This window comes from Curcuma longa, chromosome 1 (genome assembly GCF_044706935.1).
Source record: "Curcuma longa cultivar G26 ecotype Majalengka, Jawa Barat chromosome 1, ITB_CL_G26_1.1, whole genome shotgun sequence".
NCBI classification, from domain to species: Eukaryota; Viridiplantae; Streptophyta; class Magnoliopsida; order Zingiberales; family Zingiberaceae; genus Curcuma; species Curcuma longa.
The window spans coordinates 1,463,348-1,489,026 of record NC_133861.1 but is presented as its reverse complement, the minus strand read 5'-3'; the positions used below and the strand labels follow the sequence as shown (position 1 = coordinate 1,489,026).

At 39.0% G+C, this 25,679-nt stretch overlaps 1 protein-coding gene and 1 non-coding gene across 2 annotated transcripts in view; both read left to right on the top strand.

The window, feature by feature from the left end:
- Nucleotides 1-7,009: 7,009 nt before the first annotated feature.
- LOC141847133 (uncharacterized) overlaps nucleotides 7,010-25,679 on the top strand; it is a 36,993-nt gene continuing 18,323 nt past the window's right edge. The window contains 3 exon segments of the mRNA XM_074735115.1: nucleotides 7,010-7,080; nucleotides 7,083-7,222; nucleotides 7,365-7,469. Of these exon segments, the coding sequence (XP_074591216.1) occupies nucleotides 7,014-7,080; nucleotides 7,083-7,222; nucleotides 7,365-7,469 (312 nt within the window). The 5' untranslated portion in view covers nucleotides 7,010-7,013.
- LOC141814624 (small nucleolar RNA R71) lies at nucleotides 12,650-12,755 on the top strand. Its single transcript, XR_012600502.1, has one exon. It is a non-coding gene; the product is annotated as a small nucleolar RNA R71 (small nucleolar RNA).

Sequence of the window (25,679 nt, the reverse complement as noted above, 5' to 3'; positions counted from 1 at the left end):
TTTCAAGTTAAGATGAGTTGAGATCAGATTAGATCAATGAAGATGGCATTTAAGGTGGTTGATCAGTAAAAAAAAAAGAAAAAAAAGAAGAAGAAAAAAAAATGAAGACAATGTGCCACTAGGGGGAAGGTTTGTGCCAATTGTGAGTAGAAGCAATGTGAAAAAGAAAATTTCGAGTAGAGCACTTGAGAATTTCATTGTTATGATGTTATGATGATTTTTTGTGATGATAAATGAAGTTGAGAATTGAAAAAGAAAACAATTAGTTTGTGCCAAATTGTATCAAGTGGAGTATCAAAAATCTGATCAGTGATTGGGCCACAGTAAAACCTACTCCATTTCAGTTGCTTTCTAAACAACAAATTCAGATATCAAGATTTCCAAAATGTTGATGGCTGCATCAGAAAAGAAAAAGCAAAAACAAAACAGAAAAAAATAGAAAACCAGAAATTGCAGTTTTTTTCCAACCGATTTTGCCATTTTTGAGGAACTGATCCAAATCTAATTGCACAGAAATTTGCATGGTTATTAGCATTAGTAATCAAGCTTCATGATGGAAAAAGAATGGAGGAAAAATAGCAAGAAACAAGAGAGAACAAGCAAAGTTTCAGATTCAATTTCAATAATTTTCAGAATTAAACGTGCCAATAATACATTGAAATTTCAAATTCATGTGAAGTGAATTTTGGGTTCTGATGATTGGATGCTATTTGTTAGCTCTTGTAAAATCTAGATGTGAAGAAATTGGGCTTGATTCGAAGGGAAAATGTAAAATGGCACATGTGGTGAGAATTGAAGCAAAAATGAAGGAAAAGGAAGGGAAGCATGTATCAAGGAGGAGAATTCAATGGAGTTTAGATCAGAATTGATTCATGGATTTGAAAATCACACTGAAACAAATGGAATACAAAGGAAAGAAATTGGATAGGATGGCAAGGTTCATTGATTGACATTTACTTATACTCATGTCTACCACTTTCATTCACTTTCCTATTTGAATTTCTCTTCCCTTGAATTTTAATTCCTAAATTCCTATTTCATTTGTCTCAGTTCATGATCTCTTTATGTCTTCAATAAGCCTAATAGACGTGGATTCCAAATCAAGAATGGTGGTGGAGAGTAGAAAATAAGCAAGCTTATGGAAGTGCATGAAACTTAAGTTGCTTGAGTGAGCTTTACCTTACTTTGATCATGCATTATAATTTAGGATGAGAGCCATTGAATTTATTTACTGAAAATAACCTTGTGAGATTTAGTGTGATGCATTTATCTCAATTAATCATGAAGGGTGAAACTTGCTATGTGGTTAATCGAGTACAAGAGTCTAGTCCATGGATTTAAGCTTTTGAGACTCTACAACTTAGATAATTCTCTTTTAATTGTTTCTAATCATGATTAAGAATGATCTAGGGGGGTACGATCTTAGTTTATTTTGTTGACTTGAGCGAGACACTCAAGGGTAAGTGTGGGGGAATTTGATGAGTTAGGATTTTATGCATTTTTAATCGATTCATTTTTGGATTTTTGTATGAAAATAAATTATTTAATGAATCGATTTGATTACATTTGTGTTATATGCCATAATCTGAGGCTTGATTATAATTTTCATAATTTAATGGCAAATTTTGATTAATTATTGTTAATTGATTATAGGGCTCAAATTGGATCAAGATCGAGCTCAATCGCGATCGAATCGAGCCAAATTTGCCCAAATTGATCAAGCCCACATGGAGGACATGACCTAGCTTAAGCCTGATCAAGATCCATCAATTTTTCTAAATCCTAGGCTGCCCTAAAACCCCAGATCAAGGTTCCTCCACAGGATCAAGATTGGACGACCCAAATCCTTCAATTAATCAGAGTATAAAAACCCTAAATTAAATGAATGAACAGTGGATGCGCCACTGTTCATCTTCGTCCCAAAAGCGCTCCCCTGCTCAGCGACGTACGCATAGGCAAAGCCCCTTCCTCCCAAACCTCTTCCATTGCGTTCCTTGATCCACGAGGAGTTTGAAGTCGATCGATTGGGTATATTCCGGCAGCTGAATTTGGCGCGACGGCGAGGGTTTCATCGGCGGCCAAAGTCCCTGTTTCTACTTGTTCTGGCCATCCACAGCAAAATCCGGCGTCGCAATCCGTTGAGGGGTCCTCTGAGGATCGCGAAGCATCCTGGAATCGCCATAAAGTCAATCGGAGCAACGCTGAAGCACGAAATCCAGTTTTGCAGCTCAAACGTCCTCGCGCAGCATTCTGTTTTGTTCAAAAAGGGTTTTTCTTTGGCATTTTGGGGTGTTGGCAGCGAGCAAACCACACAATGACCTAGTTGAAGACTCCAGAGGGATTATTGAAGCCACATTGTGGATTCACCAGCTTGATTGACACTAAGTTGAGGAGACGAAATCGAACAGGGAAGGGTTGGATGTGTTTATCTGATTTCTGTTTACAGTTGCTGTAATTCATTTCTGAACATTGACATTGTTGTTCTTTAGTTGTTTGATCAGTTAATTTTGAGTTGTTTAGGTAATGTCTTGTTGTTTCTTTTCGGATCAATGGCTTTTGTTTACGATTTCAAGTTACTGTTTAGTATCAGTTACTGTTCTGTATCAGTAGCTGTTTCTGATAGTTAAGTTGTTTATGATCAATGGCTCTTTACTAGCTTAAGCAATTGGTTTCTGATAGTTAAGTGTTACTGATAATTAGATTGCATCATTGTTTAGCAAGTTAGAATTGTTTCCTCTCAATTTGTTATCTTAAAAATGATAAATCCTAGTCAGTCTCATGGACTCAATCCCTGAGGGTGGCCGGCCCGGTCCCACGAAAGTTTTCCACCGACTACCAGGGTAAATCTGGAAGCACATACGGCGGCCAATCCAGATGCCCAGCATCCTTTGATTGCGTTCCCCATTTAGATGAAAATTCTTGCAAATACGTCGTAGCTGGGGATCGAACCGCAGGTCCCTGGGTCACAACCCGGATGTCCTACCATTGCACCATTGCCCCGGGGACCTCAATTTGTTATCTTAGCCTAGTTTTAACTTCTCTTTGTTTTATAATTGCATTTCAAGTTTAGTTGTTTTCCTCATTGCTTAATGATGTTTAGAGCTTAGCATTAGTGTTCCTTACAATTTTAGTTTGATTTCTGATTTCCACAATTTGAGGAAGAAGACTTTACATTTCATTTGAAAAACACCAAAATCACATTCTCATAGAAAACCCCAAAAAGAATGACACATAAGCTCGAATTAAATGATTTTCTATTAGCCCTTGGAAAAATACGACTCGAGGCCCCTATACTTCGTTTGTTTGTATTCATCGTGGGTTTTCGATAAATTAAAAATTAATTTACAACCCTACTCGTGACACATATCAAATTTAGGGTTGTCAGACATCAACTTTAGCTTGCATATCTTCAGATCTATCATCTATCACTCTCACACCATTACTAATCATCAAGTCCTTATGCCCTACTATCATATCTTGACCCTCATCCTAATATCATTCAAGATTGATATTTACCAAGGTAACATTCAATCCTTATTCAATTCTCACAGAATAGTGTTGGGTTGCAATGGTGCAAACATAGTCCCACATCTAAAACACATGGGAAAGATCATGGGTTTAAAAGGATGGAAAGTATCTCCATTGGCATGAGGCCTTTTGGGTAGAGCCCAAGAGCAAAACCATGAGGGCTTAGGCCCAAAGTGGACAATATCATGTCATTGTGGAGATACGGACATTCTTTAGACCCAACAATTGGTATCAGAGCGAGGCCGCTCTTCACCGGACTAACCGCCGGATGAGCCATGATCCAGATCTAACCATGTGGGGACCCTCGGGGAAAACAAAGGAAGTAGGGGAGGCTCGGACCATGAGGGACATGGCAGCCGGACCATGAGGGACATGGCAGCCGGACCATGAGGACATGGCAGCCGGACCATGAGAAATGACAGCAGCCATGAGACCATGAGAAATGGTAGCGGAGCTTCCAGTGGTCCTTTGTTTGAGGGGGGATTGTTGGGTTGCAATGGTGCAAACATAGTCCCACATCTAAAACACATGGGAAAGATCATGGGTTTAAAAGGATGGAAAGTATCTCCATTGGCATGAGGCCTTTTGGGTAGAGCCCAAGAGCAAAACCATGAGGGCTTAGGCCCAAAGTGGACAATATCATGTCATTGTGGAGATACGGACATTCTTTAGACCCAACAAATAGGACTTAGAAACTTCATTGTAGATAAAATGGTCCTCAGGAAAACACCTTCCTCAATCTCCGGAGATTCAGACTCCAGCTGAGCTCGACATTGACATAATAGCATCTCCACCACCTTTGACTCTAGAGGATTGAGTGACTCAACTCGAGAAGAAGGTCACATGTATGTTTCAGATTCTGGAGGACCAGATGCATGAGATCATGGATATATATGTTACATGCTCTACATGCGTTCCATCAACACCCCTCTAACCTATCTTAGTGTTTTGTTATAAAATTGTAGTAGTTGCAGTTGTCATACTTTAGACTTGTAATATGTTTTTTGACTTGATTTGGTTGACTTATTTTGACTTGACTTATAGTTGACTTATATTCATTTGATTATCTGTTTAGATTTATCTTGATGTTCAATTTGTATATGTGCTTACTTTTCATTAATGATTGAGTTACTTTTAATTATTGCATTTATCGAAGCATTCTCCTCCAAATCTATTTTTTATATATGAAAAAGGGAGAGAAATGTTAGGGAAAAGGTTAAGTATCTTAAAAGAGGTATGATTAAGGGGGACAAATTATGATTAAGGGAGAGAAATTATGATTCATTGTTGATCATCACATATGATTGCATTTTATCATGCATTTGTTCTTATTATGCTTTCCTAAATCTATTTTATAACTACTGTGTTAAAACTAGCTTTAACTTAGTTTTCAAACGATCAAAAAGAACGAGATTGTTGGTGCTGGAAGCATCATAGTAAGCCTAGAGTTTTGATATATGATTAAGTATAAAGTTATTTTGTTTATGAACTAGTGATTCTGTGTCAACTGAAACAGACTACTTGACAAGTATGAAGTCCTAGTTGAGAATTAGGCAATTGGCTAAGTCCTAGTGAAGCTAGGCAAGTGTAAATCATAATTGGGAACCAGACAAATGATTGTGTCTTGCTTGGGAACCAAGTAGAAAAGACTTAATTGGGAACTAGGTAGAGCAAGTTCAAGCAGAGTCAGTTGGGAGTTGAAGTCTTTGAAGAGCAAGTCCAAGCAGAGTCAATTGTGAGCTAAAGTCTTGACAAACAAGTCTAAGTGGAGTCAGCTAGAAGCTGAACTTAGCAAATCACACTAGATAGGTTAGCTGGGAGCTAAACATATAGTCAAGGTATGCACGTGTGAAGTTAAAATTTATATCATACTGATTAAGTGTATCAAGTATAGGGAGGCAAGGTCCAAACAATTCCAAGTGATCGGGAGGGAGTCCGGGCAATTAGCGAGAGATAACCTTCGACCATTGGAGTCAAGGTACACCAAGCGATTAGAGCGAGGAGTGGGCGACCACAGCATCCAAACAACCATAGATGCTTCCAGGCGACCGGTAGGGAGGAGATCCAACGATTCAGGAAAGCATGTCAAAGATAGAAATTGACCTAGCTCTAGGTGATTGGAGGGAGTCCAAACGACTGGAGGGAGTTCAGATGACCGGAACTATAGATAGCATTTACTATTGAAAAAAATATTACAGCCACGTTAGCAGTCTCCCGAACTAACAAGATGGTCTAGTCAACCAGAAAGTGTCACATTAACATTCAAAGAAAATATATAAAAGGAGCCTCGAGATAGAGTCTTTATCATTCAATTCTTCTGACTTATTATAAGTCTGCTAACACTCTTAATCATTGTGCTCTTCGAACACAACTTCAACATTGTGCTATAACACTCCACCTCATCTTCCTAAATCATTAACACTAGCGTAACTTTATTATTTCCTTTTGTTGTAAAATTATATATTACTTTGTGTTTAATTTTTAGATTCTTTTTAAAGTTTTTTCACCTCTAAAATCTTTTTAGAAAGGAGTTAACCGAAATAAGAATCAATTTATTTAAATTATACGTTCTTATTATTTTTGTGAAAACTTTGCATGCTTAGACAAAAATATTATTATTAACTTCTTTGTATGCTTGAGTTAATTATTCATACTTATTCCGCTGTATTACTCTAGTAATTTCTATTCTAATTTCAAGCTCGTAAAATTCGTAATGTTATTTATCCTCCCCTCCAATGTCGAGTTCATTCCTACAAATTCAAGATTTGAGAACGAAATTAAAAGCGAAAGCTTTAGGAGTCATCAATAATAACTGAATTCTAGATTGAAAATCAAAATTTAATATTCAAGAACAAGATTCTTAAAGATTGATGAACAAGATTTATGATTCAACAATAATATTAAAATCTAAGATTAATGATTGGAGAATCCAAGATTTAGGATTTAATTATAAGATTCAAATTTGTAATTGGAGATTGAAATTCAAAATATTTAATAATAAGTTTTGAGATTTATTAGCAAGATTTAAATTTATGTTTGGAGATTAATATTCAAGAGCATAAAGAGAAAAATCAACTGAGTCAAGATTTTAAGAGTCAACGAAGATATATGAATATTAAAGATCGAAATTCAAAATTAAGAAGATTTAATAGTAAGATAGAGATGCAATAATAAGATTCATGATCGAATATCAATATTTAATTTTGAAACGATGTGTTAAATTTGAGATTCAAGAATTAGGAATCACTCATAATATTCAAAGTTTAAATGTGAAGTTAAAGATAAAAATTAAGAATTCAAAATTTGAGTTAGACATATTTATTTAATTTTTTGATTTTTATTATAAACAAATATAAGTAAAATCCTTATAGAATTAAAAATTGAATTTATTAAATATTCCATTGTCAATAAAAAAACAAATTACATTGCTTAAATAAATAAAGCCAAACTTTGTGCTTCTTGCCCTCTTCGTACGTCTTCATTCGATGGGTAGCAGCGGCAGCCAGAACAACGACGATGGTACTGAGGAGGAGGAGGAGGAGGAGGAGGAGGAGTGGAGGCCGCATTCGAGTCGGAAACCCAGTCGTCTTCTCCCAGCACGAGCACCCATCGCTCAATGACCACCATCTCCCGTCAATACTTCGGAGGCGATTCTTCCGCTGACAATCACACCTTTTTTATCGACATCATCGAGGTAATCAAAAGAGAACCTTTTCCTCTCTGCTAACAAAATGGCTTTACCTTCTCTCGTTGAAGGAATGAGTACTTTATGCTTCTCCAAGACTAGAAACTTAATTTGGGTTGCTAATTTCCACTCTTGTTGGGTGAACACGCAGAACATACGTGAGGACTATGGGATGTTCGTTTGGCAGTGCAGCATAGTTCTTGCTGAGTATGTATGGCAACAGACATCTCGATTCTCTGGCGTTTCTGTTCTTGAGGTATTCTTGCCGTTTGTTTCAGTTCTTTTTCCTCAAACTTATGTGCTGATAGAGAGCTTGTTTCTTTGAGTATATGTCAGTGTATGCCATGTTTTAACTTGTTTAGGTTTTAAACAAACTAACATCTTCACAAAGATGCATTCGGAAGTATCATTTTTACCCTATCAGAAGCCTTGAAGATCGTTTTTATCTCCATTTTAAATACAACATGCTCAATTTTTAGAGTTGAAATATCTACAACGATTATTCAAACATGATTATTCATGCACGGCAGTATTTTGAAAAAGAATTCAAGCTAGGAACATCTGTCTTTGATTAAAAACCTCTAAATGGCATTACTAGCCCTAGAATCGCCCCTTTTATGCTTTTAAATTGAAAATCTACAAGAAATAGCCAATAATAGCATTAAAACCAGATTTCTAGGCCATCCTTTAAACATCACGATGGTAGAATACTTAAAGTAAGAGCAATCTAGGTGCCTACAACTTGAAGAAGTCACTGAAATCTCCACTACTTACTTTCCTAAATGGATCGAAGTTGCTCAATCCAACTAAAATCAATATAACTTAGCCCTAGAACAACTTATCTTGAAGGGGAAAACTCAAAGGTGCTCTTTAGACCAATAATCTACAGAACAGGGAAATGGTTAGAAATTTACTTAGATTTTGAGAGAAGAGTCTCCTTAACGAGTGATCACCACTCTTCTATGATCTACCACGATAAGGCCACCAACTCCTTGCAGAGGAAGAGGAGGGGGAGTGTGGTTCACAATAACGGAAGGAGCAGGGTGGTGGTGAAGTGTGTGTGTGTTGGAGGGGGGAGGAGCGCAACACTACCTAAACAAAAAGGGATACCTTAAGTTACCAAACCAAATTAGTTTCTATCAACTTAATGTTAACTAACCAAAGTCCAAATTCGAGCCTAATATAAGCTCAGTTCAAAGTTTCAAACCCAACACAAGTTCAACTTAATCCCTTTTACAAAGCTTACAAGAACCAAACAAACCCAAAATTAAACCACAACCACAATCAAGCCCAAAGATATCCAAAACAGCCACTAAACACAACAAATCAGCTTTGTTAAAATTGAGTCAACCTTAAATCCAACCTATAAACTTATCAAATCTCTCTACGTATGATAAACCTTTAATTAAAATTTCAGGATTTAACATTTAGATGTGCATTAGTGCTAATCAAGGTTTAAAGTATACTTTTGTGTTAGATTTTCATTATGTGGCTTGAACAACAATACAAATTTTGTACTCTATCGTGTTGGTGTAGGCAGTTACGGTAACTGCCCACCACCACCACGCTGCACTCCCACGGAGTGCACGTTGGAGATCGCAGCCTCTCCCTATTAAAGGGAGAGGAAAGCCCTGCTGCAAGGGAGCGAGCAGTGAAGAGAGCGTACCTGAGTGGTTGTGTGGTTGCGTCCAAGTATAGAAGCCGGAGAGATCAGAGGAGCGCACAGGCTGCTGGTGACAAGAGGGAGAACACCGAAGGCAAGGATTTGGTTTGTGGCGTTTAAGGAGCTTTCCATTCTGTTCGTGATCGCTCCTTCGACAGAAGCAGTCCCAGCCGCCGGAGTCGAGGCACGCATCAACAGGTATACATGTATAATCTACATTGGTATCAGAGCATAAAGTAGAATTTTGTTTACCTGTTCTGTTCCGGCCGACGCTACAACAACGCACAGGCGCTGTCCGTGTTTTTCCCGTTTGGCCCGTCTCTGTTCTTGGACAACAGAGGCGATATCAGCCGCACGCGCTGCCCGCGGCACAGGTTGGAGCAAAATTGGTGGGGGAACCATTCTGTGACAATCTGTTTCAAAGCTTTGCAAGATGGCTGGAGGCAACCACGAAATCAGAGAAAGGATCTCCCTTCTTGAAGCCTTCATCGGTGCTGCATCTTTGGGAGAAGATGGCGACAATCTGGTTACACGGATTGTCAATCTGGAGGCTAAGATGGAGGAAATTCGGAGCTCTCTGGTGGCGGAATTGGCTCAAATTCGCAAGGATAATGAGGACTTGCGCTTTGAGTTGATTATCTTGAAAAGAGCAGTGGCTTCCAATGCAGAACGAGGTGCGGATCGTCCTAATGTCCGAGTTCCTGAACCAAAATCTTTTGGTGGCACACAGAGTGCCAAGGAACTTGAGAATTTCTTGTGGGACATGGAGCAATATTTCTCGGCTGCGAAAGTTCCCGACACGGAGAAGGTGACAATTTCTAGCATGTATCTTATGGGGGATGCAAAGCTATGGTGGCGGACGCGCATGGTAGATGATGCCAATGCGGGTCGATCCAAAATTGACACTTGGGAGCGGCTGAAGAATGAAATGAAGGAGCAATTCCTTCCAAGCAACACTTCCTGGATTGCTCGCGATGGGTTAAAACGTCTCAAACAGAAGGGTTCTGTGAGGGACTATGTCAAAGAATTCACTTCTTTGATGCTGGATATTCAGAACATGTCTAAGGAAGATAAGTTGTATAACTTTCTGTATGGTTTGCAACCTTGGGCGCAGGTGGAACTACGAAGGCAAAATGTGAAAGATCTTCCTAGTGCTATTGTTGCTGCTGATGCTTTGGTCGATTTCCATGTAAACAAAGATAGCAGGGATGCTTCTTCGCCTTCCAAATCAATGCACCGTCATAAAGAGAAGGAAGCGGCATGGAAAAATGATGCAAGTAGCAAGAAGCTGAATGACAGGAATGATCATGTTGCTGACCAAGGGAAGAACAACTTGAAAGGTCAAGGGTGTTTCTTATGCAACGGGCCGCATTTGGCTAGGGAATGTCCAAAGCGAGAGAAACTAAATGCTCTCTTGGTTGAAGAGAACATTAGTTACTCGGAACAGGAAGTTGCTCATCTTGTCAATCCTTTACAATTACTGAATTCAATTGTTGCTGTTGATTCTGGAGGAATTGTAGAGGTTACTGCAGACAGTTCTAGCAAGGTCGAGGGGACTATGCTGGAGAAGGAGGCCATCAAGCGGAAGCGTCCGCCACCATAGCTTTGCATCCCCCATAAGATACATGCTAGAAATTGTCACCTTTTCCGTGTCGGGAACTTTCGCAGCCGAGAAGTATTGCTCCATGTCCCATAAGAAATTCTCAAGTTCCTTGGCACTCCGTGTGCCACCAAAGGATTTTGGCTCCGGAACTCGAACCTTAGGACGATCCACACCCTTTTCTGCGTTGGAAGCCACTGCTATTTTCAAGATAATCAACTCAAAGCGCAAGTCCTCGTTATCCTTGCGAATTTGAGCCAATTCCGCCACCAGAGAGCCCTGAATTTCCCCCATCTTAGCCTCCAGATTGACAATCCGTGTAACCAGATTGTCGCCATCTTCTCCCAAAGATGCAGCACCGATGAAGGCTTCAAGAAGGGAGATCCTTTCTCTGATTTCGTGGTTGCCTCCAGCCATCTTGCAAAGCTTTGGAATAGATTGTCACAGAATGGTTCCGCCACCAATTTTGCTCCAACCTCGCTCTGATACCAGTTGTCACAGGGTCAATTTTTCGCCTTCAAAAATTCCCTGTGCGGCGATCAAGTCCCGCACTTGATTAAGCCTTCAAAAGCGCACCAATGCAAAACGGAAGTCTTTCGCGGATGTGACGAACAAAAGCCACCAACAAGCAACACATAAAGTACAGGAAAACTTCCCAACCTTTCTTATTCACAATAATAACAAAGGATACAAGTTACCGTACAGATTTGATCTCACGGGTTCTCAAGAATTGCCCACCAATTCTTCAAGAATAGCCTACCAATTCTCCATGAATTGGCCACAAGAACAGTAGCCTCTTGAATGACGCACAGTTCCCCTTGAACTGCTCACAAGAATGGCACTCTCTTGAATTGCTCACAATTCTCCTTGAATTGCTCGTAGGATTGGCACACCAGAATTGCACTCCTCATGCACTCCTCATGCACACACCCAATGGCACCCCTTGGCACCCAAGAAGAGCACGTCAATGGCACTCCCATGAAGAGCACGTCAATGGCACTCCCATGAAGAGTACACGTTGACACCCCTTGCCCTCTCTCTTAGCACCCCTTGGCACACTTCACATTGACACCCCTCTTGCCTATTTATCATCCATAGGTAGAGGTTACAATGGAAGTTAGGATGGTTACAAAGTAGGTACACCAACCACCTTGCTTACATGGCAAAACCGCTTTGTCCATGTCACTTGCTTATTTGGCACCATTGCCAAATGTCAGCTTGCACACCGTGTGCATGGCCCATGTCCTGCACCGCGTACTTAGGCGAAACAACCCGCTTGCCGCTCCGTCGTCGTGCCGCATGGCATGCGCCCCGTCGCATGTCTTGGCTCGCGTCTTTCCCACGGACTTAGGCAAAACAGCCCCTGCTGCTCCATTTGTTGTTCCGCATGGCATGCGCCCCATCGCATGTCCCGGCTCACGTCTTTCCGCAAGTCCGCTTGGCTAGATGCTCGGACTTGGCATGCTCCGTCCATGCATCCGCTAGCCATACTCCATGTTTGCCTCCTTGGCTTCGGCAGCCCCCACGCACTGCCGCAATCCGTCGTGCCACTTAGCGCCCCTGCGCATTGCCGCAACTCTTGTCGCGCCACATGACATGCGCACCATCACATGTCTTGGCTCGCGTTCCTGCAAGCCTGCTTGGCCAAATGCTCGGACTAGGCACGATCTGTCCTCGCATCTGTTCACCATAATCCAAGTCTGCTTCCTGCTTGACTTGGCTTCGACAGCACCCCGCGCACTGCCGTCTCGTCGCTGCACGGTGCCCTGCGCACCTTGCTGCTGTTGCTTGGCGCCCCGCTCGCCTCGCCACTGCTTGGCATGCCTTGCGCACATGCCCAACTTTTGCCTCTGCTTGGCGCCCCGCGCGCCTTGCTACTGCTTGGCATGCCTTGCGCACATGCCCTGCTCGCATGAATGTCAAGTCTGCCTCCTGCATGACTTGTGCTTGGACAACACCCCTGCGTTGCCACCAATTTCGCTGCTTGGCATGTCTTGCGCACATGCCCATTAGGCTGGATCATAGGAGCAGCGCCCAAATCCTTGTGACCAGCCGTGCCACCGAGTTAAGGGTCTTATTATTCATAAGCGCTCCTCCCGCAGCGGAATCCAAATAAACCTTGGTTTGATAATTGATTCCGTTGTAGAAGGTGTGGATGATAAGCCAACGTTCTAAACCATGATGTGGACACTTTCTCAACATCCCTTGGAATCTATCCCAAGCTTCGTATAAAGTTTCTCCGTCCATTTGCATGAAGCTTGAGATCATGTTTCTCATATGGGCTGTTTTACTTGGGGGATAATATTTGTTCATAAAAAGTTGCTCACACTGTTCCCAAGTTTGAATGCAATTCGGTGGTAGCGAGTGATACCAGTCCTTCGCCTTGTCTCGGAGAGAGAATCTGAAGCATAAAAGTTTTGTGACATCAAGACTGACCCCCTGCGTCCTTCTGGTACTGCATACATCAGAGAATATTTCCAAGTGCAGGTTTGGGTCTTCATGTAGTCCGCCACCAAACTGGTTCTGTTGTATCATGTTAATAAATCCAGCGTTGAATTCAAAGTTTGCTGCTTCGATGTTTGGTATGGCGATGCATGATGTCGTTCCTCTCGATTTTGGTGCGGCATAATCTTTCAATGATTTCTGGGCCATGTTGTTTGATGATTCTTCTTGATTATTAACCCTTTGTGTGTGAAGTCTCCTTCGGTAAGTTCTTTCAATCTCTGGATCGAAAGGAAACTCCACGGGGTTGGCCCTGCGCATACACAACAATAAAATAAATGATTAAAATGCCAGAAATAATAAATTGCAAAGAATAGTACCAATTAAAGAATATGAAATGAATTGAAAGAATGAATGGAAGCTATGTATATAAAAGAAAACAAAAACTCTTAATGTGAAAGTTTAGTAAAAAATTACGCACGATCCCCGGCAACGGCGCCAAAAACTTGATAGGCTTTCCGCAAGTATACGGAATGTCGTCAAGTAATAAAAGATCGAATCCACAGGGACCGTGGAATTAATTACTAAACCAGCACAATAAGAATGGAGAGTTCGTGTGAATTGGATTGATGTGGGGGAGAAAGAGTGTTGTAGTGCTCCTAATCCTTAATCGGAGAGAATTCGACTGTGACAGTGTTTGGGAAGGCGATCCTAGGACTTCGGATTCCTCGAGATAATGATTGATTGACTATGGATCCTCTACCATTCCTCAATAAATGCACAATTGCAGGGATTCTAACCAAAATATCCAATTAGACCTCGTCAGGTTTCCTCGGAATAAATCAATGGTGTTCTAGTGTTACTATTGTCGGTTTGAGATGACTCCAGATAGCCTGGTTAAGGCATTCCCGCTGTCACTCGGGCGCCCCAGTATACTACTAGATGTCCTACCCTCTGTCACTGGGTATCCGTTTAAAGACCTCTCCCCAACAATAAGTAACCATTAGTTATCCCTCATAAAGATTCATCATAGCCTAAGACTTTCTAGAAAGGAGTTAATCGAAATAACAATCAATTTATTTATTCTATGCATCCTTATAATTGTTGCAGCTTTATCTGTTAATCTAGAAAATATTATTGCTATTAGAATACTTGATTTAATTATTTATCTTTATTGTGCTACATTACTTTGTTAATATTCTTAGAGTTTTTTTTCATCCTTTAAAGCTCATAAAATTTTTAACGCTACTCACCTTCTCTAACATTGAGTTCAATCCTATGATAAGACTAGCATCGGGAGAAGCAGAATCCTCATTGAAATCAAAAGCCCTCCTCTCATAGCATGGAATCCATAGTTTCCAAAGCCTTCAAAGCCTCTTAACCATCAAAATGCCTTCATGTGCTTCAAGTGTCAAAAATTCGATCAATGCAAAAATAACTTTTGGGAGAAGAAGAAGAAGAAGAAGTTAATAGAATTAGAGGTTGTGATTCTGGTTAGTATGTTTTATTCATGTGGGAAGCACCAAATGATCGAACCTTGGTTTTAATAATCGCACGAGATTCAAATTAAGTGTGTTGTTGGACTAACAAGTTGATCTAGTGTGCAGGGAGCACATGTAAAGTCTTAGTTGAGGCTAGACAAAGCAAAATCCTAGTTGTAGGCTAGGCAAGGGCAAGTCCTGGTCTGGAGGATCAGGCAGAAAACTTGGCAGGTGAAGTGCACTAGGTGCAAGTCCATCCAGTGTCAGAGGACCGGAAAGTATGGCCAAAGTCCATGTGAGTAAGGTCAGGAGGACCAGAGGCTTGGTGAAAGTTTAGGCGGTCAGGAGGACCAGGACCTAGCAACAAATTCCTGGGGGCCAAGGACCACAACTGAGCAGAAAGTCCAACAAGTCTGGAGGACTTGGTTGGTAAGTAAGGTAAATTCTCCTTAGAGGAGTGGGTCAGGACGCGTTCCTGAAGTGGAACTATAGGCGTCGGTCTAACCCAATATTTCACTGAAAACTTGAAGTTAATGTTGGGATTGCCCCAGTGCAATGCGCGTGTTTACACGTTTCAAAATCATGTGCAGTGAAAATAAATAAATAATTAAGACTAATTATTACACAACACACACATGCAAAGCAGGAAATAACAACATATAAGACATGACAGGAAATTAAATTTTTTTTTCAGAATAATAAATCGTCGAAGTCCAGCCTCTACTGATGATCCACGCCAAGCTGTCATCTGGATGGCTTTGGAAGCCACGAGTCGCATCATCATCTTCGGTACTAGTTGATGATCGATGACGATCGAATCGAGAGAAGTCTTATTCCAGAAACCACACAACAACATTTATCGTGATCATTCCGGGGCTTTCTAACTATCATCGAGAATCGTATTCTCGATATAGTTTCGATGGTCAATCATTGACCGTCGATTTAAGACAAATTGGTTGGAACCTTTTCGATGTTGATGGAAAAATCTTCGGAAGCTTCATAAGCTTCCACAAAATTAACAAATGGTCGTCTGACAATCAGGATTTGATTGGAAACGGTCGAAAAACCTATCCAATCGCTGGACACAATTCCAGCGATCGAACAACGAATTTCGACGTCCAAACCCTAATGCAAACAACCTTCCCTCTCTTCACACGACCCAAAAATAGGCTTCTCCTTCCTAACAGAGGACCTTCTCCTCCTCTTCTCTCCTACATGGTCAGAACAGAAGACTTTATCCTCCTCTCCCACATAACTTCCTCTCCCTTGTAATCGGCTGAAACGGGTGGAGCATAGGCAGCCGACGTCCAAGGTTTTAGCTCCTTGCTTCTCCGGCAGACGGCGAGCTCCGGAGACGGGCGACAGTCAAAAAAGAGGAGAAGCTAGAATCGTAGCTCTCAAGCTACGGACGGCGGCCATAACAGAGGACACCCAAAACACAATTCCGGGGTGAGCGTGGAAGGTGATGCTATGGCTTTCCTACCTTCCACGATTAGGGTTTCAGTCCCTTGCTTCTCTAGCGAATGACGAGCATCGAACACCAGCGGCGATCAGAAAGAGGAGAAGCTAAAATTGTGGCTAGCTAGGCTTTTCCTTCCTTCCCTCTCCCGGTGACACAGCTGTCGGTGGCCATGGACGCCGGCGTGTGCACACGTAAGAAGAGCATCGGCTGAGGCTTGGGAAGGAGATGAACAGGGGCGGAGACACTAAAATAGGGCAGCAAATCGCATTTTTTCTGTTTCTATTATCTTATATAACTTGGTCCTTCTATCCTCAATATATAGATTAATCCATGAGGCATAGATTATGTCATCTCCTTATCAATCTTTGTATTTCTTGATCTTTAAGTAGATTCACTTAATCAAATGAGCTCAATATCTCATATTAATTTATTTAAGCATGGTCATGCATTTTAATAGTCCTACTTAATTAAGGGGCTCATAAATATCACTTCCATCATATAGAAGGGATATATCTCATCTACATCACTCACATCCCTCCGGATAACTTATTGCACACCCAGTGATTGACTTTATAATCCACCTTGTTATAGGTGATGTTTGTCGATACTAAAGTGCACAACTCCTTATATAGGAAACCGTAGTAACTTCATGTCTAAGGACTATTTATATTAATAGTCACTATGAGAATATTTATGACACTCATATAATGATCTAGGAAGCATTCTCATGGCGGGTCAATTCAGTACATATTCTCTAATATATATCCATGTGTCAACTTGATATCTTATATCCATGACTTGTGATATTAAGTCATCAGTTAACCTACATATTAGTCTCAACGCATTAATATTGCCCTTGTATATTAAAACTTGACTAGGAATAATTAAAAGTAGTGTTATATATATATATATATATATATATATATATATATATATATATATATATATATATATATATATATATATATATATATATATATGGAGATGTATACTATAAGCCTAGCTTTTGTATAAACATCTATTTTAAAATAATTGAAATGAGAATCACTTTGGTCAAATATTTGCATTTTATGTTAATGCAGTTGTTCACTTAATTTATATTGTAGATAACATGGTGTGTGGTGCCACACAGAAGATCATGTTATCAGTTTCTTATAAATTAGAAATAGTAGCTCACAACCAAGATGGATTGGGACAAACCATTGGAATGGTTGTAGTGTAATTAGTATTAGTTTATCTTGACTATAAAATTACACTAGTACACTTTGTGTGTATTGAGCAGGACCATTTGAGGTCGTTCGATTTATACTGACTATATAATCAAACTAGACCTCTGTTATTATGGATGTGCATGCTCTTAATTCCTATATAATAACAAGCACATATACTTAGTATTTATTTTTGAGTTGGGAGATAATGCTATGTATATGGTGTGTTGTTGATTATAAAAGGAAACAAATCATTTAGGTTATGGATGTGCATGCTCTTATTTATATACTTAGTTAAATCAAAAGGTCCGATGAGTTGGGAGATAATGCTATGTATATGGTGTGTTGTTGATTATAGAAGGAATCTGTGTCCTAATCATTTAGGTTGATGATATCCCCTTGAGGAGCTCATAAGGGTTATCATGTAAACCCTGCAGGTGGACTTAGTCTGCATGATAATAAAGTTGAGTGATACTACTCTTGTATTCAGAAGTTAATTAATTGAGTTGTCAGTAATTCAATTAATTGACAGACATACAATATCTTAAACACAGGGAGATTAATGCACTCATGATAAGAAGGAGCTCATATTGTAATATGGGATTGGTGCGGTAGTTCAATAATAACCCTTTAGTGGTATGAGTTATTATTGATGGACTTGAGTTGAGTGTTCAGGGAGAACACAAGAAGCTCAAGCCCATTAGGAGGCCTAAATCAATTCCTCCTCTAGGTCCCTGTTGTAGCCTCTGAATAAAAATCTCGTATCCACCCAATGAGATTCTGTTAGAATTCTGTTAAGAATTCTATTAAGAATTTGGTTAGAATTCTGTTAAGAATTCTGTTGAGAATTCTGTCAAGAATTTTATTAAAAATTCAGTTAACAGAATTCGGTTAATTCTAAATAGAATTATGTTAATTTTATTATCCAACAAAATTTTATTAACCAAAAAAATTTTGTTAAAATTTTATTATGCAATAAAATTATATAAATTTTGTTATACAACAAAATTATATTAATTCTGTTATTTTTTTCTAAACTTTTTATGATGACAAAGCTATAAAAGGGGAGGAGAGGGAGAGGCTAAAACACAACTTAATCCTTGTCTTTAGCCACCTAGGGTCGGCGCCCTTTAACACATCCCCTCCACCAAGTTCTTCCTCTTCTTGTGCTAGGGCCGACGCCCAAGCATCTTCTCTTTTCCCTTGCTAGGGCCAGCGCACAAGGAGGTCCCTTCCTTTCTAGGGTCGGTGGCCAAGAAAGGAGAAAGAAGAAGAGAAGGAAGGAAAGGGAGGGGAAGAAGGAGAGAGCATCTTCCTTGAGTTCTTGCAATCGGATAGGAAGAGAGGAAAAGAAGAAATTGGATGGAGTTTATCTTGGTAGATCGTCACCCACACGACGTCCAAGAAGAGGAGCGGAATACAGCAGAAGATCAAGAGGTCTTCAGGTAACAAGCATCTCCTATACAATCTCAAGAAGAAAAGTATAACTTATTTAATTCCGCTGCGTGGTTATTTCTTTCGTATCTTTTGTATGAATCCTGAATACCTACACAAGAGTTCCATCGATCCTATACTTCGATCAAGGTGTGCTTTGATTGGTCAAGAACTTACTTGATCAATCAAGCACATGTCTGATCGAAGACGTAGGTTGCTTGGAAGGTTCTATTCCTGAAAATTTTTGTCTGGCAAGAATTGAACGGAACAGAATTCCAGACACTTTCATATATATATATATATATATATATATATATATATATATATATATATATATATATATATATATATATATATATATATATATATATATATATATATATATATATATATATATATATCAACAGTCTCCCACTATCAATTCAACTAATTGATAATTTGTAAACTAGAACCTATTATCATAGAATATTATTATACTTATTCATCTTATACATATCTGAAGTAAATATAATAATAATAAATTTTGCTTTTTATTAATGAAATATGATATAAAAGTTTCCTTGTCAATCATATCATAATTAGCTCTAAGGGCTAACACTAATAGTATTAGTCATACATTGTTGTAGCCCTTTTGATATAAGTGTTTGCTTGGGTTGTCAAACACTTTGGAGGTTGAGGCGGGTGCTCAAGTTTCTAAGCACTCTAAAAGTTAAGGTGAATGCTCAAGCTATTGAGTACTCTAGCTAGATTAAGGTAAGTGCGTGGACTATCAAGCACTCTAGAATATAAAGTGGGTGCTTGGTAGGGGTGAGCAAGAATTTGGTTAAATTGAATAAATCAACCGAATCGACCAAATTTAAAATTTTGATTCAGTTATTTCAGAATTTCAATTTTTTATAAAAAAAATCAGTTATTTCAGTTCGATTTTAAATATTGCTATTCGATTAAACCGACAATTAGTGGACTTAAATGTAAAATTGCTAAAAAAAGTAAAACCCCAAATCTGTATCCGCTCGCTCACTCACGCTGCGCGACAACCCGACTCCTCTGCTTCTTCAATCTACCCTAATCCTCTTCTGTCGCTCTTGCTGCCGACGATGTCCTATTCTTGTCGCTTCCGCTACTGACGCTGCCCTATTCCTGTCACTCCCGTTGCCGACGATTGCCTCGATCCCCTTTCCTTGCTCTCGCGAGAGGGCGCCTGTGAGTGGCTTGGCTCCAAGGTTCCGCTGGTCCACCATCCACCTCAGTCCTCTTTCTCCCATCACTCTCGCCGCAAGCACCTCAGATCTCTCCTCCCGTCTCTAGCTCTTGCTGCAGGCTCGAGTGTTGCAGGCCTTTCCAGCTTTCCCGAGATTGATTACTAGAACTAAACAGCAAACCTTTCCATCTTTCTGGGTTGCAAGGTTTCGAGCTAACTACAAGATTTGCTTCCTAGCTACTAATACTAATTTTATTATTAAAGTAGGTAGTGCTGTGCAGGGAACTTTAAACTAAAGATTTGAGCTTCTTGTTCCCATCTGTCCTTCCACTCACCACTTATCTCAAAAGTCACTATTTGAGATCTCGAAGTTCATTCAAAATCAGTCATCAATGTGGGCAGCAGGGCAGGGTAAGTATGAAAGTTATATATGTTTAATATTTTAAAATTAGTAACTTGATATTTCACTGGTCATATGAAAGTTATGATTGATCTTCTACTGGTCATATAAATTTTTGTTGAATTTAAGTATTTAATTGACTAGATATCCTGATATTTAAGTTTCATATTTGCCTTTCAATTATAGATTTTAATCAATTATATTTTGAATAATATTGTAACATTATGCAATCTTTTGGACAATGTTTGTGCATTTGTGAATTATGATTAGTATTTTTCTGATATCAATGCAAGGAGATTTATTAAATATGGATGTTGATAATAGTTGTTTCATACCACAATCTGAAATTAGTCCTTCAGTAGGAACAAAAACTACCATAGATTCTAAAGGAAAGATAACCAAGAGAAAAGTAATGAAACCAAGAAGTGAAGTATGAGATCATTTCATAAAGTTTACTAATGATGCATCAGAGATAAAAGCCAAATGCAAATATTGTGATAAAGAATTTTTTTGTGTGATCCACACAGGAATGGAACAACAAGCTTGAGATCTCATATTACCTCATGTAAAAAACACCCCCATGTTATTGAAACAACTCAAGCATAGTAAGTTTACAACTAAATTCAAGAGAGGGTGAGGTATGTCTGACTTCTTGGAAATTTGATCAAGATGCATCTAGAAAAGCATTAGCTAGAATGATCATAATGGATGAGCTCCCTTTCAAATTTGTAGAAAGAGAAGGATTTAAAACATTTATGGCTATGGTGTGCCCAAAGTTTCGAATTCCATCAAGATGGACAGTTGCACGTGATTGTGTTGAATTATATACAATTGAAAGGGAAAAATTGAAAAATTTATTGCATGATTCAACACAAAGAGTTTCTTTGACTACTGATACATGGACATCGATTCAAAAAAATCAACTATATGTGTCTAATAGCTCATTTTATTGATACAAATTGGAAGTTACAGAAAAGAATTATCAACTTTTGTCCAATTACAAGTCATAAAGGCGAGGCTATTAGTTTAGCCATTGAAAATTACTTGAGGGATTGGGGAATTAAAAGAATTTTTACTATTACAGTTGATAATGCAAGTTCCAATGATGTTGCAATCAATAGTTTCAGAAAAAAGATGATTAATTGGGATTCCACTATTTTGAAGGGAGAATATATTCATATGAGATGTGTAGCTCATATAATCAATTTGATTGTTGCTGATGGCTTAAAAGATATAAATCAATCTGTGATGAGGGTCAGGAATGCAATTAAATATGTTAAACAATCTCCCTCTAGATTAAGCAAGTTCAAAGAATGTGTAGAAATTGAAAAAAATTGAAAGCAAGAACTCATTATGCTTAGATGTACCAACCAGATGGAACTCAACTTTCTTGATGTTGAATACAGCTCAAAAATTTGAAAGAGCTTTTGATAGGTTTGATGAACAAGATCCATGCTTTAAATTAGATCTTCAATATACAGATTGGCAGGTTGTTTTGAATGAAAATGGAGAGATGATATTTGAATCAGATGGTAAACCTAAAAGAGAATTGAAGACTTTTGATGGGAAGCCAACAAATGCAGATTGGAATAATGTTAGACTTTTTGCATCTCTACTGTAAGTTTTTTATGAGCTAACATTAAAAGTTTCAGAATCTTTGTATGTCACATCCAATACTTTTGCACACGAGATTAGTTCTATTCATACCATCTTGAAAGAGTGGCAAGAAAGTGATGATCTTGATATGTATTAATTATATGGAGATGAGAAGGGTGCAAGAGTAGGAAAGATAATAAAGGACACTTTATTTGCTTTGTACAAGAATTATAAAGAAAAAATAGAGCCTCAATGTAATACTTCAAGAGTTTTATCAATTTCAGAATCAGTTGACAATGACAATGCTTCAAAAAATATGAGTCGAATGGATTTGATAATCAGAATTAGACAAGTATCTTAATGAAATAGTTAAAGAGTATTATGACACTTTTGATATTTTAGAATTAGACAAGTATCTTAATGAAATAGTTAAAGAGTATTATGACACTTTTGATATTTTCAGACGATGGAAGCACAATTGTTAATTATAGATTTTCTATACTTGCTCAAATTGCTCGTGATGTATTAGCTATTCCAATATCAATAGTTGCTTCAAAATTCATTTTCAGTATTAGTGGTCGGGTACTTTCTAGTTTCATGAGTTCATTGGCTTATAGGGTGGTAGAAAATCTTTTTGTACTCAATATTGACTTCGGTTAAGTTGGAAGCCAATCAACATTAAAGAATGCTGCAAGGGAGCGAGCAGTGAAGAGAGCGTACCTGAGTGGTTGTGTGGTTGCGTCCAAGTATAGAAGCCGGAGAGATCAGAGGAGTGCACAGGCTGCCGGTGACAAGAGGGAGAACACCGAAGGCAAGGATTTGGTTTGTGGCGTTTAAGGAGCTTTCCATTCTGTTCGTGATCGCTCCTTCGACAGAAGCAGTCCCAGCCGCCGGAGTCGAGGCACGCATCAACAGGTATACATGTATAATCTACAGTTGGCACCAAACTTGCTTTGCGTCACTTAAACTTGTGTTGAGATAAACTCATGAATTTGAATCTTATAATCCTCTTCCACTTAGCTTTTTTATGTCCAACATAAATTTTCAAGCAATCAAAAAGCTAGTTGAATTAAATTTTGAAACAAGTTCTTAAAATTTTATCATGACTAATGAACTCATAATTGATTCTTATACATGTTGTGCATCAAATGAGAGCATTTGCTCATGTTGTAGTATTGCAGTGAGATCAACCCTATAATGTGTTAAAGGCAAATTAAATAATGCTCGTAGGATGTTGAAATTACTTTCTTCCTATAGTTATAAATGTATTTTGGATAACCACATAATTGAATTTGAATTAGTACAACTAGAACTAGAAAAGATAAGTGCAACATATGTATGCATCTTGGTTTCTTTGACTTTTGCATTAATTCCATTTAATGTTGCCTAGTGCTTTAGATGGTTCTTCCCCTAGCCCCTCCCCTCTCTTTTTATAGTGTTTCACTCCTTACTGTGATTGGCAAATAAAATCAAAGTATAAATCATGAGAAGAGAATCTGTTTGTGTAGGTCAGTTCTGTTTCACTACTTACTGGAGGTAACCTTCTACAAGAATATAACCACAATTAAAACGCAGCAGGCCACCCCCTTGGTGATGGCGGCAATTGAAGAATTGGAGTTAGAAGAGGAAGAGTATTTGCAGATTACTCAAGCAGTCAGCATGGAAGCAAGTACAGACATCCACCCGAGGTTTGAATTTAAATATGGTGAACTAATTAGTAATTTGAAGGCTGTAGGAGTAATCGGAGAAAACCCCATGCTTCATTGGCAAAGAAATCTGATTAAATGCCAGCTTGACATTAAGAATCCGGAGCTAGTTATTGAAGATCGACTGTTAAAACATGTAACCCCACAAATGCAAGATTCATTCAGAAGACATGTCAAGCAGCTACTGGATCTTAAGGTAATAAGGCCCAACAAGAGCAGGCACAGGACTACTGCTCTAATAGCATACTCTGGAACTATGCTTGATGCTTTGACAGGCCAGGAAAGGAAGGGCAAAGAAAGGATGGTATTCAACTACAAAAAGCTGAACGACAATACTCACAAAGACCAGTATAGCTTTCCTAGCATCAACACCATCATCAAAAGAATAGGTAACAGTTCTATCTATTCTAAGTTTGACCTCAAATCTGGTTTCCACCATGTAGCAATGCATGAAGATTCCATTGAATGGACGACCTTTTGGGTCCCTAATGGTTTGTATGAGTGGCTGGTAATGCCCTTTGGACTTAAAAATACTCCAGCCCTATTCCAAAGAAAAATGGACAACTGCTTCAGAGGTACAGAAAAATTTATAGCTATATACATAGATGATATATTCGTTTTTTCTAACAATGAAGTAGAGCATGTTGAACACCTAAAAATCATGCTGGAAATTTGTTGTAACAACGGACTTGTGCTAAGTCCTACCAAGATGAAGATAGGGGTCAGAAGCATAGACTTCTTAGGAGCAACCATTGGAAGCCGAAGAATTAAGCTGCAACCTCATATAGTCAGTAAAATCACTGACTTTAAAGAAGAAGGCTTAACAACAACCAAGGACTTGAGATCTTGGTTAGGGCTTCTTAACTACTCCCGTAATTACATTCCTAATTTAGGAAAATTACTGGGACCTCTGTACTCCAAGGTTTCTCCAACAGGAGAAAAGAGAATGAATTCTCAGGATTGGGCACTGGTGCAAAAGGTCAAGACACTTATAAAAAATTTACCAAGTCTAGAAATACTGCCAGAACAGTGCCATATAATTTTGGAGACCGATGGATGCATGGACGGTTAGGGGGGCATTTGCAAATGGAAGCCCATGAAGTATGACCCAAAGTCCATGGAAAGAATTTGTGTTTATGCCAGCGTAAAATTCAACCCTCCCAAAGCAACAATTGATGCCGAAATACATGCTATAATGAACAGCATGGACAGTTTCAAAATCTACTATTTAGACAAGTCGGAGATTACTATTCGGACTGATTGTCAGGCCATTATTAGCTTTTTCAATAAAACGGCCCAAAACAAGTCATCCAGGGTCCGCTAGATCTCCTTCACTGATTTCATTACGGGCCTAGGGATTCCAGTCCATTTCCAATATATTGAAGGTAAAGACAACCAACTCGCTGATGCTTTATCTCATCTTGTTTGCAGTATTGTTTACAGGGAATGGACCCAGCCGCAAGAAACTCTCTAATTACTGGACCAGGCTTTAACTCAAGAAGAGAAACGATCCAGCCAGAAATCGGCGCAGAAGCTGGCTGGATTAATCGATCAAATGATCTTTACTCCTTCAAACTCTGGGAACACAAATGCAAAATTCGCAAAGGAATCAGCTTGGCCGAGGACTCTCGAATCTAAAAGGAGCTCAACGAATTGGAGCAGCAAACCACAATTAACTTCATCAACCAACTTGATGAACTCTGTGACATTCTACCTCAAGGAAGACGTTTGGCGCAGTGTCAGCTCCAGGGATAACGACAAAGGGGGTTGATTGTCATATGTACGACAACAAACAGAAGAACTCAAAACCCTAGCACTACAGCTAAAGCTTACCCTGAGGAATCTGAACCAGCTAAAGTTGTAAAAAGGAGCGGTGGTGAGCCAACCCGACACGTCCAAAGTAACTTTAGATTCCATTATTCTGCTTTTGTCAAATCATTTGAATTGAACCCCGGGGAGCCGTTCAAAGTAATAAGTATGAGTCAGCTAGTAGCTGTAAAGCGCTTGAATAATTGTCTTTATAACGACAACCAGTACCTAAGGTGATCTGTAAAGAGATCTATTATGGAGACTTGAATGAATCTTGATGGGGCCCATTGAGCACCCAGTTCATTCACGACACTCTATAAAAGGACTCTTAGTTTTCATCTCCTTGCAAGAAGTCGACGATCTCGATAATCTTACTTGGAGAAGTCAGTGTCCCTTGTTAAGTTTGCTAAGTTTGCTAAGTTTGAAATAAGATCTGTATAGTTTCTTTCTAGTTCTTTTATACC